The 15,945-nt window shown below is 46.7% G+C and overlaps 1 protein-coding gene across 4 annotated transcripts in view; it reads right to left on the bottom strand.

The window, feature by feature from the left end:
* Window positions 1–1,419: 1,419 nt before the first annotated feature.
* Window positions 1,420–15,945, bottom strand: part of LOC129381850 (uncharacterized) — a 37,738-nt gene continuing 23,212 nt past the window's right edge. Inside the window, exons 1-6 of one of the 4 annotated variants that reach the window (XR_008609973.1) lie at window positions 9,810–10,074; window positions 9,660–9,707; window positions 8,855–8,963; window positions 8,376–8,478; window positions 3,410–3,573; window positions 1,420–2,947 (exon numbers count right to left, since the gene is read on the bottom strand). Coding sequence is in view for 2 of the 4 variants with exons in the window: in XM_055065048.1 (XP_054921023.1) it covers window positions 3,472–3,573; window positions 8,376–8,481; window positions 8,855–8,963; window positions 9,660–9,738 (396 nt within the window). In the remaining 2 variants the exon portion in view is untranslated. Of the gene's footprint in view, window positions 2,948–3,409; window positions 3,574–8,375; window positions 8,482–8,854; window positions 8,964–9,659; window positions 10,075–15,945 lie in introns of those variants that run through there. The other 3 variants (XM_055065048.1, XM_055065049.1, XR_008609974.2) reach the window with 3 other exon arrangements.

The raw sequence follows: 15,945 nt of genomic DNA, 5'->3' as shown, positions 1-15,945 counted from the left end.
TTGTGCGCGTTGCGATTCTTCGCAACGGGCACCTTCCAAGCCTCGGTAGGGAGCGAGGAGACGATCGGCGGCGTGACCCAGTCTGCGGTCAGCAAGTGTGTGCGACGCGTGGCGGAGGCAATCGTCCACGCCGGGGCCCGCAACAAGTGGGTCCATTTCCCGAGGACGTCGGAGGAAAAGGCGGCCATGAAGGAAGGGTTCCTTCGACGCGGCTCCATTCCCGGCGTCATCGGATGCGTGGACGGCCGCCTTATAGCCATCATCGCACCAAAGGGCTAGCAGAAGGCGGAATTCATGTGCTGCAAAGGCTACTACGACCTCAACACAATGTTCGGAAGTATCTTAATTTTTGTCTAACTGCACATGCTGCCATGTGGTCCGTAGTGGAGTGGTGCATTGGGCTTCTAAAGAGTCGCTTCCGCCGCCGTCAGCGGCACCGCGCCCTCCGCTACGAACCAGACCGTGCTGCCAAGATCGTTGCAGCATGTGCAATGTTGCACAACTTGTGTCTTGACGAAGGTGACGTGTTGGATGATGTCAGTGATAACAGTAGCAACAGCTGCATTGACGATGAAAATGGCAACCCCTCCCCACAGAGAGTTCCCCAAGTGAGGGCAGTACGTATGATGTACTTGAAAGGCTGTGCTGCCTGGGATAATGTTATTAGCTCGTTCGGCACGACTCCGTAGCAGCACCAGCACTACCTGCAAAGGGTGTGAAGGCGGCTGCGTCGACAGCAGCACCGATAGCAGCAATAAACACGTGCCTGACACTGCAGGCAAATGTTTATTACTGCCGTCTACACACCCAATAGAGAGCAGAAACCAATGTGAAGAAATGTGTGCAATTAGTGGATAGCGTGCTGTTTTTTTATCTAATCTGCTCAATCATAACCAGCGTTTTCACGTGTCCTCTGCCAGTGAGCTGTCACTACCGGAGATGATTGCATCATTCCACTGTGACACTATATGAGAGCCTTTCATTGAGTACCTGTGGATAAAACACTTTGTGTTCATCAGCAGAATGTTGTAGCCACTTCTCTGGGCAGCCAAATGATTTGCTGATGCTGCTGTTGCTTCTGTAATCTTGATGAATTTCTCTGCTGGCATCACCGACACTGTCACCGCCATCTGCACTGTGCATGGGAGGATATCGGTCTTCGTCTCCTCGCTTCCTATTTGGGCTGCAGCAAAGCACGACACTTCTCGCTCCACTATGTGTACTGTTCTCGCGCACCTTGTAGGCCCTGCGCTGTTTCGCCACACAGCCACCGCACAGTTCCTTGACAAAAGGCCAAGTTATGCCGAAAACGATCGCCTGGCATGTCAAGCGAATTATTCTCCCTTGGGAGAGTGTACATATGTAAATAGTTCTGAAATTTAAGGAACACGAATTGTAAATATTCATTTGAAGTGCCACTTGCATTGTTTAAAATCATTTATTTATATCTGCATTCTAAATAAAACCATGTCATCCATCTTCAATGCCATCTTTCATCAAAGCAAGTGACAGACAAGTACGCAGAGCATGACTTCATGGCGACAAAATAGCCGTGTGATGTTCACTACATGGGACCCAGTACACTACCAATGGGCCGTTGGCAGATGTTAAATCGCATAAATATGACACGAGCATAATGATGTTTTTTTGAACTCGCGCACAACCATTTATATTCATCCAGCAACTTAACAGCAAGAAAGATGTGTTGTCTATTATGTAGTCAGTACGTTTGTAGCACGAAATAGCTTCTTTTCAATCACTAGTGCTGTAATAAGATCACAATATAAAACAGCCATCACATGCTTTTAAGGAACGACAAGTGAGAAAATGCTTGGCACTTCAACGGTATTTCATATAACGGCTGCAAGAGCAGCCTGGAAGCGAATGTCAAAATAGTGGCCACATCGATGGCTCCGCTACGTATGTCACAAACTGTGCTCAACTACAATGGGGACTAGATTGTATTGCTATCATAGGTAAGGACACCTGAAATATCACAATAACTATCACTACTAACAGGCGCTTGGTGTTAAAAAAAATTCCAATTCTGCCACTTTACCTTCCGTAGGCACGAAAGGTTTGACATTGCAAACATGACATACATATGGCATGAAAATTCATTTCCAGTCATCGCAGCATTGTAGTTAAGTGCACCTGTATGTGTGCGAGACAATGTCGAAGTTGCCGTAAAAGTGATTGCATAGTGTATCTTCCTTGGAAAAACGGTGCGTATTGAAACATATCAGTAACAGCAAAACAAAAGTGAACACCTAACGAAAATATGGCAAAAATTCTACATATAATTTATAACGTCTCACTTGGACAAATAAAAATACACACGAAAGGAAATGAACTTGCGAAAAAAATATGATTAGGGACAGAAATGCGAAAATATTGCAAGAATTTATAACGCCTCACTTGGGCAAACTGCACTGCAAGTGAAAATACACATAAAAGAAATTACCTTGCAAAAAATATGATTAGGGACAGAAATGTACGGAAAACAGTCATATCATCCTTTAGTGCTACATACAAAAAAAAAAAAACATGCATTCGTGTTTCAAGTGACACCACAGCACTATCAGTTTTCGCTGCCATGGTCGCGCATGACTTGCACATCATTTCACAAGGCTGGCTACCACTCGGCACAACAGCTTGCGAGGACGTATGGGCCCCACCACCAAATGCTGCAGCGGTGATTTGAACGGAAAATAGGCAACACTTGTACCTGCTAGCAGTAAAGGATGATATCGGGGGGGGGGGGGGGGGGGAGGGTGACTGTCCCTCATGGCTGAGGCGGCTCGCGGAGGCGAGCCAGGGCAGCCAGGAGCTGGCGCAGCGTGGTCGCGATGAGGCCAGTGGCCTCTCTCAAACCACGCATCTCTGCTACCAGCTGCTGCTGGACCACCCGGGTCGCCCTCAGCTCCTCCACCAGCTGCTGATGATGCTGCAAAACAAATTCACTTACTTCAGCTACAGGTTATGCAATGTAAATGTTTGGTTCGCACTGTTTGCAAATGTTACAGTTTCAGCAAGGTTACTCTTGAGGGCAGCAAGATCATTTACATATGACATGAGAAATGGCCGTGCAAACGTATATGTTCTGTTATGTTAAAAACATGTGAAACGTAGCAAATCCTACCAAGCTGCCTCTGCCTGTCAGAAGACAGCATTGGTGACTTGTTGAATTGTTAAGCAAAAGATGATCATGATGTGGTGATACATGCAACCATGGAAATGTTTTGTAAGTTGCTATGCGTTAAAGAACGCCTCAAAAGAGATGTATAAACGTGCATGAGCCAATGAGCCAAATGACTACAGATGCCTCTCATGTGTAATATGGTTGTAACGTACATTACCACGCCCACTAATCACCTCTTAAAAAATGACCTGGCCAAGTTGTACGTACCTGCCTAATTTGCTGCAGCAGCAGCTGGGGGAAACTGGCGGCCTCCGCGTTCGCTGCCTCAGCTAGCTGCCCCTGCTGCGCATACTCGGCGGCTGCCTTGCAGGTCGCATCCTCCAGCGGCTGTTGGCGGGGTGGCCTGCGGGGCTGCTGCCGAGCTGATGGTCCTTAAAGATAACATCAGTAAACAGGATAAAAAAATTTTGCTCCGTCCTGCGTAGAGATTTTACTGGTTCATTATCAGGTGGAAGCCCAGAAAAATAATTCCAGCAACACACCGTTCACAAAATGAACAGTACATTTGCATAAACAAAAAGGCACTACACCATTATAAAATACTAAACTGATAGTACTTCCCAGGTAGCACACAAAGTCTTGAAAACGTCGTATTAAGGGATTCAACGTCTGAAACGGATTTTTGACCAAAATCGACGCATCAAAGACGTTCCAAACAACATAGCTTAAAAACGAGGGGTGAATACGTTTTTATAACGTTGGAAGGCAGACAGCTTAAAAACCAGGGGTGAATACGTTTTGCAAACGACTCAAAACGCCACCGCCACGCCACGGCGCGTCAGCCTCTTTAGCGGCTTCTACAATATTCAACAACCCATCAATGCGATCCAACCTTGCGCAAGGTGGCGATACCGTCGTCAAATCATGCGACCAAGGTGGCCACGTGATTCGTGATGCCGGGCAGCCGGGCGAGCCGGGCATAGTCGCGTCGTCATGGCGTCGTCGCGTCACCGCACTCGCATTGCGCTGTGGTGTGTTTGCGGCTGTTCTGAACGTGCTGCCGCTGCCCTTTGCTATGTAAGTGTTGCAGTGTTTTGCTGTCAAGAAAACGATATTATGTGATCAGTTTGGGCTGTGCGATATGTTTGTGTGGTTTTAATTTGGAAATCACTACTGTTTTCAATTGTTATGTGACCAAGGCGGCCACGTTATTCGTGAAGCCGGGCATAGTTGCGTTATCGCACTCGCATGGCACTATGGTCTGTTTGCGACTGTTCTGAATGTGCTGCCGCTGCCCTTTGTCATGTAAGTGTTGCAGTGCTTTGCTGTCAAGAAAACGACATTCTGTGATTAGTTTGGGTTGTGCGATCTGTTTGAGCCGGGCATAATAGCGTTATCGCACTTGCATTGCGCTGTGGTATGATAGCGGCTGTTCTGAATGTGCTGCCGCTGCCCTTTGTCATGTAAGTGTTGCAAGGTTTTGCCGTCAAGAAAACGACGTTCTGTGATTAGTTTGGGTTGTGCGATCTGTTTGTGTAGTTTAATTTGGAAATCAGTAGTGTTTTCAATTGGAGGGCGCGGAGTGGAGGGCACTAATCAGCTCTTCAAGTTCATTGTCATGTTATGTGAGGCGCCTTTTCACTGACGCTGTAATTAAGGCGTTAAGGGCAGTATAAGGACGAAAGTTAGAGGGACGAAATCGTGCCTGTGTGTCCCTAGCGTCGGGGTCGGCCGCTATGCGTGATCCTAACAAGAAAGCATTTTGCAGAATGCGAAGAAAGGCGGCAAAATTTCTGTCTGTGCGCACCTTGCCGATATCCGCAATAGAGCCGTCATCGTGGTATTTTAGTCTCCCGTTTAGCAAGAGTGTTGCAGACAAGGGAACTGGTTCAAACAGGCTTTTTTTTTATGATTCAGTACTGGTGCGGCATCCCAAAAGGTGAGGTCAAGTGCTCGCCCTATTTTCTTCCCTCGCGCTACAGCGCACTGACAGAATTTTGCGTGCACCATACCGTGCTTTTATCGTTTGCGCTTCAGGTTCTCGATTGTGTTTTCGCCCCCTTTACCCACGTGATGGGTATTTCATGGTATTACCGGTTACCACATGTGTCCATATATTGTGTCCAATATATGAAACGGCCAAATTCGATTTTATTTGACGCCTCAAATGGTAGTAATGTATTGAGTCCCTTGTAGCTTTGTGCTTGTTATCAATTTTACTATTTGGCGAATGGATACAGCTTGTACGCTGCATAACTCGCTTGTGGATACTGCATACGTGAGTCGAGTATGAACTTGGTATAAAATAACTTGTATGCTTTAGGTAGTACGATTGTTTGCAGTTTGGGACATGTGTCGGAATGTACGCTGTGCGCCCTTCGTGCTTTACGGCGGCCTGCCGAGTTCGTGCGGGTGCCATGTGTGCGCATGAAGTTCGCGAAGCGCTCTCGCAGTTTATATATATATATATATATATATATATATATATATATATATATATATATATATATATATATATATATATATATATATATATATATATATATATATATAAAAACTGCGAGAGCGCTTCGCGAACTTGTGTTCTGTTCGCGCGCTTCGCACAACAGGGCAGGTCGCAGTTCTTTGTCCTTGTGCAACACATTTTCCTAGCGCACGTCTGTGCATTATTTGATACCGGTTTCACACGGGGCTCTTTTAGCCGCTATCCAGTCCGTTACAAATCGAATTTCTCGGTCGTGATTGGCTCCTCTGCGCAAGCTACGAGAGTGAGCCAGTCGCATCGATAATTTCGATCCGGATCGGGCTTGATCGCGATCGAGAGTGGTCGTGTGACACCGGTATTACATATGGCTCCCACATAGGGAACACTTTAAGTTCAATGCTACTGAGTGAAGAGCAAGTGCATATATATGCCAGTGGTGGTATGTGGGCAAGTCTTTCTGGTGAAGCCAATACTTGTGCATTCAAAACATTTCAATTACCAGCGTAGTGCATCAACGTGTCTACTTCGACAAAATGGAGCACCAGTGCAGATATCTGAGCATACCTGTCCAGGGCAGCAACTGTGTCTACATTGAAACCACTACCAGCATGTGCGGCAGTTCTATTTCCAGCAGCGGGACTGCACAATAATCAGTAGGCTGCTCTCAAGCTGTTTATCTATGAAGCTCTGCCTGGACTGTGTGCCAAATATTTTTGGACGTGAAAGTGGAGGTGAATTGGTAAACATCAGTGGAACTGTGCCTGGAGTTTGTGGCAAATGTTTTTGGATGTGAAAGTGTGAGTGAACTGGCAAAGAATTTGCTCTGGGCTACATATGTTAAACGTTTTTCTCATTCAGAGTGCTTTTTTTTACTTTAGGAGACTGGAGATGTGCGCAAAGTGTGACATGTCAGTGTGCTAATTAATGTATTTGCTGGTTTGCAAATTATTCGTTGCAACTTTGTTTTTGCCAGAGAGGTACAACTTTGCCTCTTGTAAAGGGCTTTTTAGATAAAACACTTACTATTTATTATGACCATTGCTTCCTTTGTTACACAAATGCAGCTTCCAGTGCATTCCAGTTTATTTCCATGTTTATGGAAGTTTCTAATATGAGGCTTGCATATTCACTTCTCACGTTCTGGAGTGGCAAGATGCAGCATTACTGTCTCATCGTTCGCTGTACTACAGTAGTGTTCACTTGTTACACTGAATCCCCTTAAGTATTCTGTACTAATTTCACTTTATTGCTTTTTTGTTGTATGGCTATTTTTTCTCGCCATTACCTTCTTTGATATATCCTAAAGGCAATATTTCCAATTTTGCATTGTTCCCATTTTTTGTTATTTCTGTCACAGGATTGTTTTATGATGGTATACGGTGGTATTTCTTTTTGTGCTCTTTTCAAGCTTCTAGCTGATTGGTAACATTGCTTGGAGGCAGTTACCATCCAATTCATACTCTTGCATTTTTCAGTCTACTTCTTCCATTCGCACCGATGTCACTTCTGCATAACTCTAGTCCATCTAATAGCACGTGCACTTTACTATGATAAATTAGACACTTTAGTACACTCCAGGTTTTTCTGTTCATTTTTGTATGTGTACTTGGAATTTTATTTATGTGCTAGTGAATGTTCACTTTCGAGTTCATTACGGATCCTTTCTGCGACTTTTGTCATTGTTGATGTACTTTTACTTCTATTTGCATTTCTCACACAGTTTGTTCGAACCTTGCATAAGCATTACATTTTAATAAAGTGTTTTTGCTTTGTCACAATGTTCTCATTTCACGCACTCTTGGCATGAAGGGCTTGGTCTGGCCACCTGCCAAGACGTGGCTATTTGTTCTTTGCAGGATGTCATTCCCATTGTGGTTGTAAGCATTGTAGCTTACTAAAGGCGGTATTAAGGATTTATTATTCCTTAGTAAATTTTCGTGCGACTTGGTAGAGGATGCGCCGGCCATGAGGGGAACAGTGCTTGGCACTGCGCCATGGCTCTTACAGTCAACACCGACGCTTCTACTCATCTGGGGCGCGATTGGAGATCGTTGTTCGAAACGCCCGATCAGTTTCACCTCACGCGATTGGCCTAGGCCGTGCCAACGGGTGCGGCTGACGACGTCTGCGCGGCATAGGCCAGTCGCGTGAGGCGAAACTAAATGCGTGTTTTGAACAACGATGTCTGATCGCGCCCGTCACCCGCGCAAATTAGCTTCAGATGATCGTAAACCTTTCAAGACCGCTTCTAGACCAGCTTTTTGATAACGTCCTAAAAACGTTTAGAAATTGGTTACGAATAGTTTTGGCAAAGGGATTACTTGTGTCTTTCCCAATCCTATTTCTAGACCAGCTTTTCGAATACGTCTTGCAGACCTGTTCTAGATCGTCTCAAGAAAGTAATTAAGCCGGACATTAGCAGAGATATACGACGTTTTCCCGCCGAAGTTCTCTCATTCGTGTCTTCTTTAACCCGTTTTTATCGTCTTGGATAAACGCTACGAAAACGTTACGTATCTCTTTTGTGCTACCTGGGTTTCAGCTTGTACGCTACACAAGCTGCGTTACAAATTGTGTTAATAGTCAAACAGATTATTGTTCTATTTTGCAGTGACATTTAGGCAGGCACTTTTTCTTTGCCATGTAAATAATATAAATGCACAATTTCTGTTTAAAAGGTCTTAACAGATACTGCTCTGTTGCTATGAGTGATATGTTCGTATTGCAATAGCTGCTAAAGTGCCTTACGTGCAGTGCCACTTGTGCCCGGCTCGGTTCCAATGGACACGTGGGCAGCTGCTGGTGGGGCAGGGGGCACTGGAACATCAGGCTCCTCCTCACTGGAGGTGCCCTGCTGGAACAATAAAGTACAGTAGACATAATGTGATTAAGTTCCATCAAATGGTTACAATGTCTATTTCACTTATAGTTTTTCCAATCAGAAAATTCTTAATCCAGCATGTTACATACTAGTGACATAGAGCTTTGACAACTCGTTGCTAATGCTTTACGGATTAACGACCCAGGCAATCCATCACATGGTGTTTCCTAACAGCATTGCTTTAACAGCAGTGGGGCAGCTTTTCCATTCTTGGAAAGTACGGATATCATGTGCTGGCATGTGTGCTGAATTGGAAGAAAACACACACAAGCACACAACGGCAAAATATTAACCACGGTGTAACTGCCCGACATTGGTACACATAGCAACGAACATTGCTACGCACCTCGGTGTCGTCGGCGAAGAAGTCCAAAGGAGCGGAAGCTGGGCCGGTGCGGACAAGTACGTCGAGCACGCGACCCTGCAGGCCGCCCAGCTTCCCGCCTCCCGTTTTCCTGCATATGCATGAACACCGTGAGCTTATACGTTCCGAAGATGTTGCTAGCCGCGGGCTGACCTCTTCTCGGCGCCCACCTGCGCCGCGATGCTCCGGCAGTCGTAGCATAGCCGGGCCCAATACAGGCGCCAGCGCCGGACTGCTTTGACTGCCGGACCGATCGCGTTCAGCGCCGCGGTAACCTCCTCCCAGAGGGCTTCTTTTTTGAGCAGCACTCATACTTGACGAGAGGCTTGTGGCGCCTCTCGCCAAGTATGGATGCTGCTCAATGAATTCAATTAGCATGGTGGCCTGCGCCGCCGAAACGCGCGCGCTTTTAGGAGCAGCCGCCATTTCTTCTTCTTGCTCTTAATTTTAGCCGGATCGCAGCGAATTAATACTAGCAAATCGTACCGTTTCAGATATCACTATGACGTTAAAACATAGCGGTTATATTCATTTAATGTGTTATTTTATAACGGCGTAAGTGTTACGTTAAATTTAACACAATTGAATACCAAAAATAAAAGAACCTTTTGTCGGGCAAGTTATATCCAGCAGAAGTATCTGTACCGCCCGCATGGGGGAATGTATCACTGCGCAGCAGTGTGTTACAGAGAAAAAAAAATGAGCATCTGTTACAGACCAGCTTCGATTGAAATCAGGACCTACATTCGGAGATAGTTGCGATCGTTTATAGAAACCGTTTACTTACCAGCTATCTGTTGAGATACCTTCCAACCTTCATCAATTCTTCCGTATCCTATGCGAATAAAAGCAAAAGTGAACACCATGCGATCACCGCAGATGTTCAGATGCTACTGCTCAGTCATGAAGCACAAGAAAGAATGATGTGTTTACTTACCGAGCACTACGCTATCACAGTCTTTATGATATTCACAGCTTCCGAAATTCTTCTCGGGCGAAAGTACATTTCGTACGGCGAGATTTCATCTAATCAGGCAGCGTTACGGGCAAAAATACACCAAGTGCGGCCCACAGAACCGATCAGCTGTTTTCACGTAGCCGCCACCTTACGTGTGCGTAGCGAAATGGATTGGATGCGGAATTGGCACATGTGTGGCTATGACTCGAAAAATTAAAATTTTTCTTTTACTTTCAAGCGCGCTTCAAGTTATCTTACGTCAAAAGGTTACAAAACAATTTTACTCTCAGCGACATACAATTGTTCTGTCTTAGGCGTTAATATCTGAATGTTAGTTGCTATAAGGTCCTTTTGCAAGTAAAAAAACAAGCAAAACATGCTTCCGGCAACGATGGAGGCTGCTGATGGGGCAGATTGAAAAACGTCGCAGGTTCCCACCACCGTACGCAGAAACAGACGCGTCGTTTTGACGTCCGGAGTTTGGAATACTTTTTGTTTGGAATAGAGTTACGTTATCGCGCCCCAGTATATGGGCATAGGGGGATATCACTATATGGGCATAGGCGGATCTCGCGGTGCGGCCAAAGCGGATGTGCACGCCTGTCAAAGGTGATGACTGGACGGCGCGCACTATGCCTTCACTTATACTTGGGCCACGCGCTCCGCTGTTGACGTTTCATTTGACGCTGATAGTACGTGACAAACGGGAAAGTGATGTCCCACTTTGTATGGTCTCATTACCATCACCATCAGCCTGGCTACGCCCACTGCAAGGCAAAGGCCTCTCCCATACTTCTCCAACTACCCCGGTCATGTGATAATTGTGGCCATGTTGTCCCTGCAAACTTCTTAATCTCATCCGACCACCTAACTTTCTGCCGCCCCCTGCCATGCTTCCTTTCTCTTGGAATCCAGTCGGTAACCTTTAATCACCATCGATTACCTTCTCTCCTCATTATATGCCCTGCCCATGCCCATTTCTTTTTCTTGATTTCAATTAAGATGTCATTAACTCGCATTTGTTCCCTCACCCAATATGCTCCCTTCTTATTCCTTAACGTTACAGCCACCATTATTCTTTCCATAGCTCGCTGCGTCGTCCTCAATTTAGGTAGAACCCTTTTCGTAAGCCTCCAGGTTTCTGCCCCGTAGATGAGTACTGGTAAGGCACAGCTGTTATACACTTTTCTCTTGAGGAATTACGGCAACCTGCTGTTCGTGATCTGAGAATGCCTGCCAAATGCACCCCAGCCCTTTCTTATTCTTCTAATTAGTTCAGTCTCATGATCCGGATTCCCGGTCACTACCTGCCCTAAGTAGATGTATTCCCTTACCACTTCCAGTGCCTCGCTAGCTATCGTAAACTGCTGTTTTCTCCCCAGACTGTTAAACATTACTTTAGTTTTCTTAAGATTAATTTTTAGACCCACCCTTCTGCTTTGCCTGTCCAGGTCAGTGAGCATGCATTGCAATTGGTTCCCTGAGCTACTAAGCAATGCAATATCATCAGCCAATCGGAAGTTACTAAGGTATTCTCCATTAACTATTATCCCCAATTCTTCCCAATGGTCTCTGAACACCTCCTATAAACACGCTGCGAATAGCATTGGAGAGATCGTATCTCCCTGCCTGACGCCCTTCTTTATTGGGATTTTGTTGCTTTTTTTTATGGACGACTACGGTGGCTGTAGAGCCACTATAGATATCTTTCAGTATTTTTACATACAGTTCGTCTACACCCTGAGTCCGTAATGCCTGCATGACTGCTGAGGTTTCGACTGAATCAAACGCCTTTTCGTAATGAATGAAAGCTATATATAAGGGTTGGTTATATTTCGCACATTTCTCTATCACCTGATTGATAGGGTGAATATGGTCGATTGTTGAGTAGCCTTTACGAAATCCTGCCTGCTCCTTTGGTTGACATAATTCTAAGGTGTTCCTGATTCTATTTGCGATTACCTTAGTAAATACTTTGTAGGCAATGGACGGTACGCTGATCGGTCTGTAATTTTTCGAGTCTTTCGCGTCCCCTTTCTTATGGATTAGGATTATGTTGGTGTTCTTCCAAGATTCCGGTACGTTCGCGGTCATGAGGCATTGTGTATACGGGGTGGTCAGTTTCTCTAGAACAATCTGCCCACCATCCTTCAACAAATCTGCGGTTACCTGATCCTCCCCAGCTCCCTTCCCCTTTTTCATAGCTCCCAAGGCTTTCTGTACTTCTTCGGGCGTTACTGGTGGGATGTCAAATTCCTCTAGAATTTTTCCTCTTCCATTATCGTCGTGGGTGCCACTGGTACAGTATAAATCTCTATAGAACTCCTCAGCCACTTGAACTATCTCATCCATATTAGTAATGATATTGCCGGCTTTGTCTCTTAACGCATACATCTGATTCTTGCCAATTCCTAGTTTCTTCTTCACTGCTTTTAGGCTTCCTCCGTTCCTGAGAGCATGTTCAATTCATTCCATATTATACTTCCTTATGTCAGCTGCCTTACGCTTGTTGATTAGCTACGAAAGTACTGCCAGTTCTATTCTAGCTGTAGGGTTAGAGGCTTTCATACATTGGCGTCTCTTGATCAGATCTTTCGCCTCCTGCGATAGCTCACTGGCATCCTGTCTAACGGAGTTACCACCGACTTCTATTGCACACTCCTTAATGCTGCCCATAAAATTGTCGTTCGTATCTTCAACACTAAGGTCCTCTTCCTGAGTTAAAGCCGAATACCTGTTCTGTAGCTTGATCCGGAATTCCTCTATTTTCCCTCTAACCGCTAACTCATTTATCGACTTTTATGTACCAGTTTATTCCGTTCCCTCCTCAAGTCTAGGCTAATTCGAGATCTTAATTAAGATCGAGAATTCGAGATCATCCTATGGTTACTGCAGCGCACCTTGCCGAGCACGTCCACATTTTGTATGATGCCAGGGTTAGCGCAGAGTACGAGGTCTATTTCATTTCTAGTCTCGCCATTCGGGCTCCTCCACGTCCACTTTCGTTTATCCCGCTTGCGGAAGAAGGTATTCATTATCCGCAAATTATTCTGTTCTGCAAACTCTACTAACAACTTTTCCCTTCTATTCCTAGAACCTATGCCATATTCACCCACTGACTTGTCTCCAGCCTGCTTCTTGCCTACCCTAGCATTGAGATCGCCCATCAGTATAGTGTATTTTGTTTTGACTTTACGCATCGACGATTCCACATGTTCATAGAAGCTTCCGACTTCCTGGTCATCATGACTGGATGTAGGGGCGTAGACCGGTACGACCTTCAATTTGTACCTCTTATTAAGCGACAATAATGCGCCAATTTGGCAGGAGATGTTAGCGGTAGCGGCCCGTACAGGATGAGGCGGGGATTTGCGGCGTTGGCATTGCGGGCACGAGCGCACAAATTTTATAACAAAGCTAAACATTCTTCGGCAGTAGTAACGGTGCCGCAGGCGCTCGTGCATCTTGAAGACGCCTGCGTGTGCACATTGTGGGTCGGTGTGGAAAGAGGCGCACAAATTGGAACGCAAACTTCTCGGTATAACAAGACGCCACTTGCGACCATCGGGCTGGTAGTTGCGTCGATACAAGCGGTTGTTCCGGACGGCAAAACGAGCAGGCCCTCCCAGAAAAGGTGAGCTGGGCAGACGCGGTCAAGGGTGTGCCAAGGCGCGGGTCTACGGAGTAACTGCCTCAGTACCGCAAGTCACAAAGTACATAGACAATGAGATTATTGCAGAAATACAACGTGAGAACGCCCATGCTCAGGAGCCTAGTACAACAGCTAACCCAGGAGGTACGCGAACTGAGAAAGGTCGCGCCTCCCGCGCAACCCCCCCTAGACCCACACCCGTCAGCACTCCTACTCCGAGCAACAGTGGCGAGGAACAGGACAAAGCAACCCCACCCGCGAAAAAGCGAGCCGTTCAAAGCCAAGACACCAGCCGCGCCGAACAGGCGAGATCGGAAATAAAAGCTATTCTTACCGAACAACAAAGTGCAATCGGCAATCTGTCATCCGCCATATCCGGCCTCAGAACAAGGGTGGTCAAGCTGGAGGAATGTTCGGTGTGGGCAACGTCCCTGTCGCAATCACCACAGCCGAACAAGGGAACTCATAATATAAAACCCGTAATCTCAGCCGTTCCCATGGTGGCACCACCCCCCGCGCACTGCTCCAGTTTCTCAACAGCTCCTTATTCAAGACTCCAGGACGGCCAGACAAGATAAAAATCTATTGGTGTGGCAGTGGAACTGCAGAGGTCTAGCCGGGAATAAACCTTTCCTACAACAATACGTAAGAAACATCTAACCCAAACCCGATGTGATAATGGACAGACTGGGAGAAGTTCCGCAAGCACCGGGATATCAGGCTAGACGACGAGCCGATCGGTGACATTGACAGATGGATCGCGGACATGACCAGGGATGTCGGAGAGGCCAGGCAAACCATCACTCCCGAATTCCTGACGGAGAAGATGGACAGTCGCCTCGCCCACCTCTGGGAAGCCAAGAAATCCATACAAATCCGATGGCAAGGCCAGCGGCTCAATCGAAAGCTGAGGAAAAAGATAGCCGAACTAAACAAAGAAATCGAAGAGCACTGCAAAACCTTGAGCAAGCAACAGTGGGACGAAGTCTGCAATGCCGCGGATGGCCAACTCCACAACGGAAGTACGTGGCGACTGCTGAGGCACCTGCTGGGCGAAACCCAAAGCAAATCCAAGCGAAGAGCCGACATGCAGAGACTTCTGCACAAAAAAAAAGGGGCGGCGGGCGAATCGTCATGAAACTCTGCGACAAGTACCTCCCGCAACGACCGACGGTCAAGCGCGGCCAGCACACTGGCAGTCCTAGTCCCAAGTTAGATGAAGACTTCAGTGAGGCGGAAATCAGAACGGCACTCCAAGGACTCAACGGCAAGCCAGCCCCAGGACCGGACAGGGTTAACAACAAAACGCTCAAAATCCTGGACGACAAATCTGTCACCAAACTCACGGGCTATATGAACAAGTGCTGGAAAGAAGGCCGCATCGCGGAGCAGTGGAAGAGGTCCAAGGCAATCCTCATGCCCAAGCACGGAAAGCCGTTGAGTTAGGACAACCTACGCCCAATCTCTCCCACGTCGTGCGTGGGTAAGATCTTGGAACACACCTTCCTCAACCGTATCAACAGCCATCTAGAAGAGACGGAAGCCTACCCGCACACCATAATAGGCTTCCGATCCCGCCTGTCCACGCAGGACGTCATGTTACAACTAAAGAACCAGATCCTTGACAACAAGACAAGAAACACCACAGCCATCCTAGGACTAGACCAGGAGAAAGCATTCGACAACGTCGCTCACGAGTCGATCCTTAAACAAGTGTCTAATCTGAACCTGAGGGAAAGGGTCTACAACTACGTGAGGGACTTTCTGAACGATCGCAAAGGCACCCTAACGGTTGGCGACCTAGAGTCCGAAGAACGAACCCAGGGAAGTGCAGGTACCCCCCAGGGCTCAGTTATATCTCCGCTCCTTTTCAACTTAGTCATGCTGGGTCTCCCCAGCAAACTACGGGAAATCGAAGGAATGCACCACGCTATATACGTATAACGATTTGGGCGGACCGCGGTAATGACGGCCAAATTGAACACGCACTACAAACGGCCATTCACAAAGTCGAAGAGTACCTCCAAGGAACGGGCCTTAAATGCTCCCCGAGCAAGTCCGAACTACTCCTTTACCGACCCATGCGCAGAGGCATGCCACCAAAGAGCTACAGGACCCCGGGAGTACAAGAAAATCGGCCTGTACACCGAAGACGGAAACGCAATCCCCAAAGTAAACAAGATCAATATCCTCGGAATGATCATTGAGGCCAATGGAGCTAACGGCGAAACCCTGAGGAAGATCGAAGGCAAAGTCACCAGCGCCACGAGACTCATAAAGAGAATAACCAATAGACACGCGGGCATGAAGGAAGAAAACGTCATTCGACTGATCCACTCATTCGTTGTCAGCCACATCGCCTACGTAGCTGCCTACCACAACTGGTACGTCGCGGAAAAGAACAAGATTAACTCGCTCATAAGCAAAACGTACAACATAGCCCTGGGCCTCTCGGAATCGACG

The sequence above is a fragment of the Dermacentor andersoni genome, chromosome 1 (genome assembly GCF_023375885.2).
Source record: "Dermacentor andersoni chromosome 1, qqDerAnde1_hic_scaffold, whole genome shotgun sequence".
Taxonomy (NCBI): Eukaryota; Metazoa; Arthropoda; class Arachnida; order Ixodida; family Ixodidae; genus Dermacentor; species Dermacentor andersoni.
Note: the sequence above shows the minus strand (reverse complement) of the source record. Positions and strands in the feature narration are given on the sequence as shown.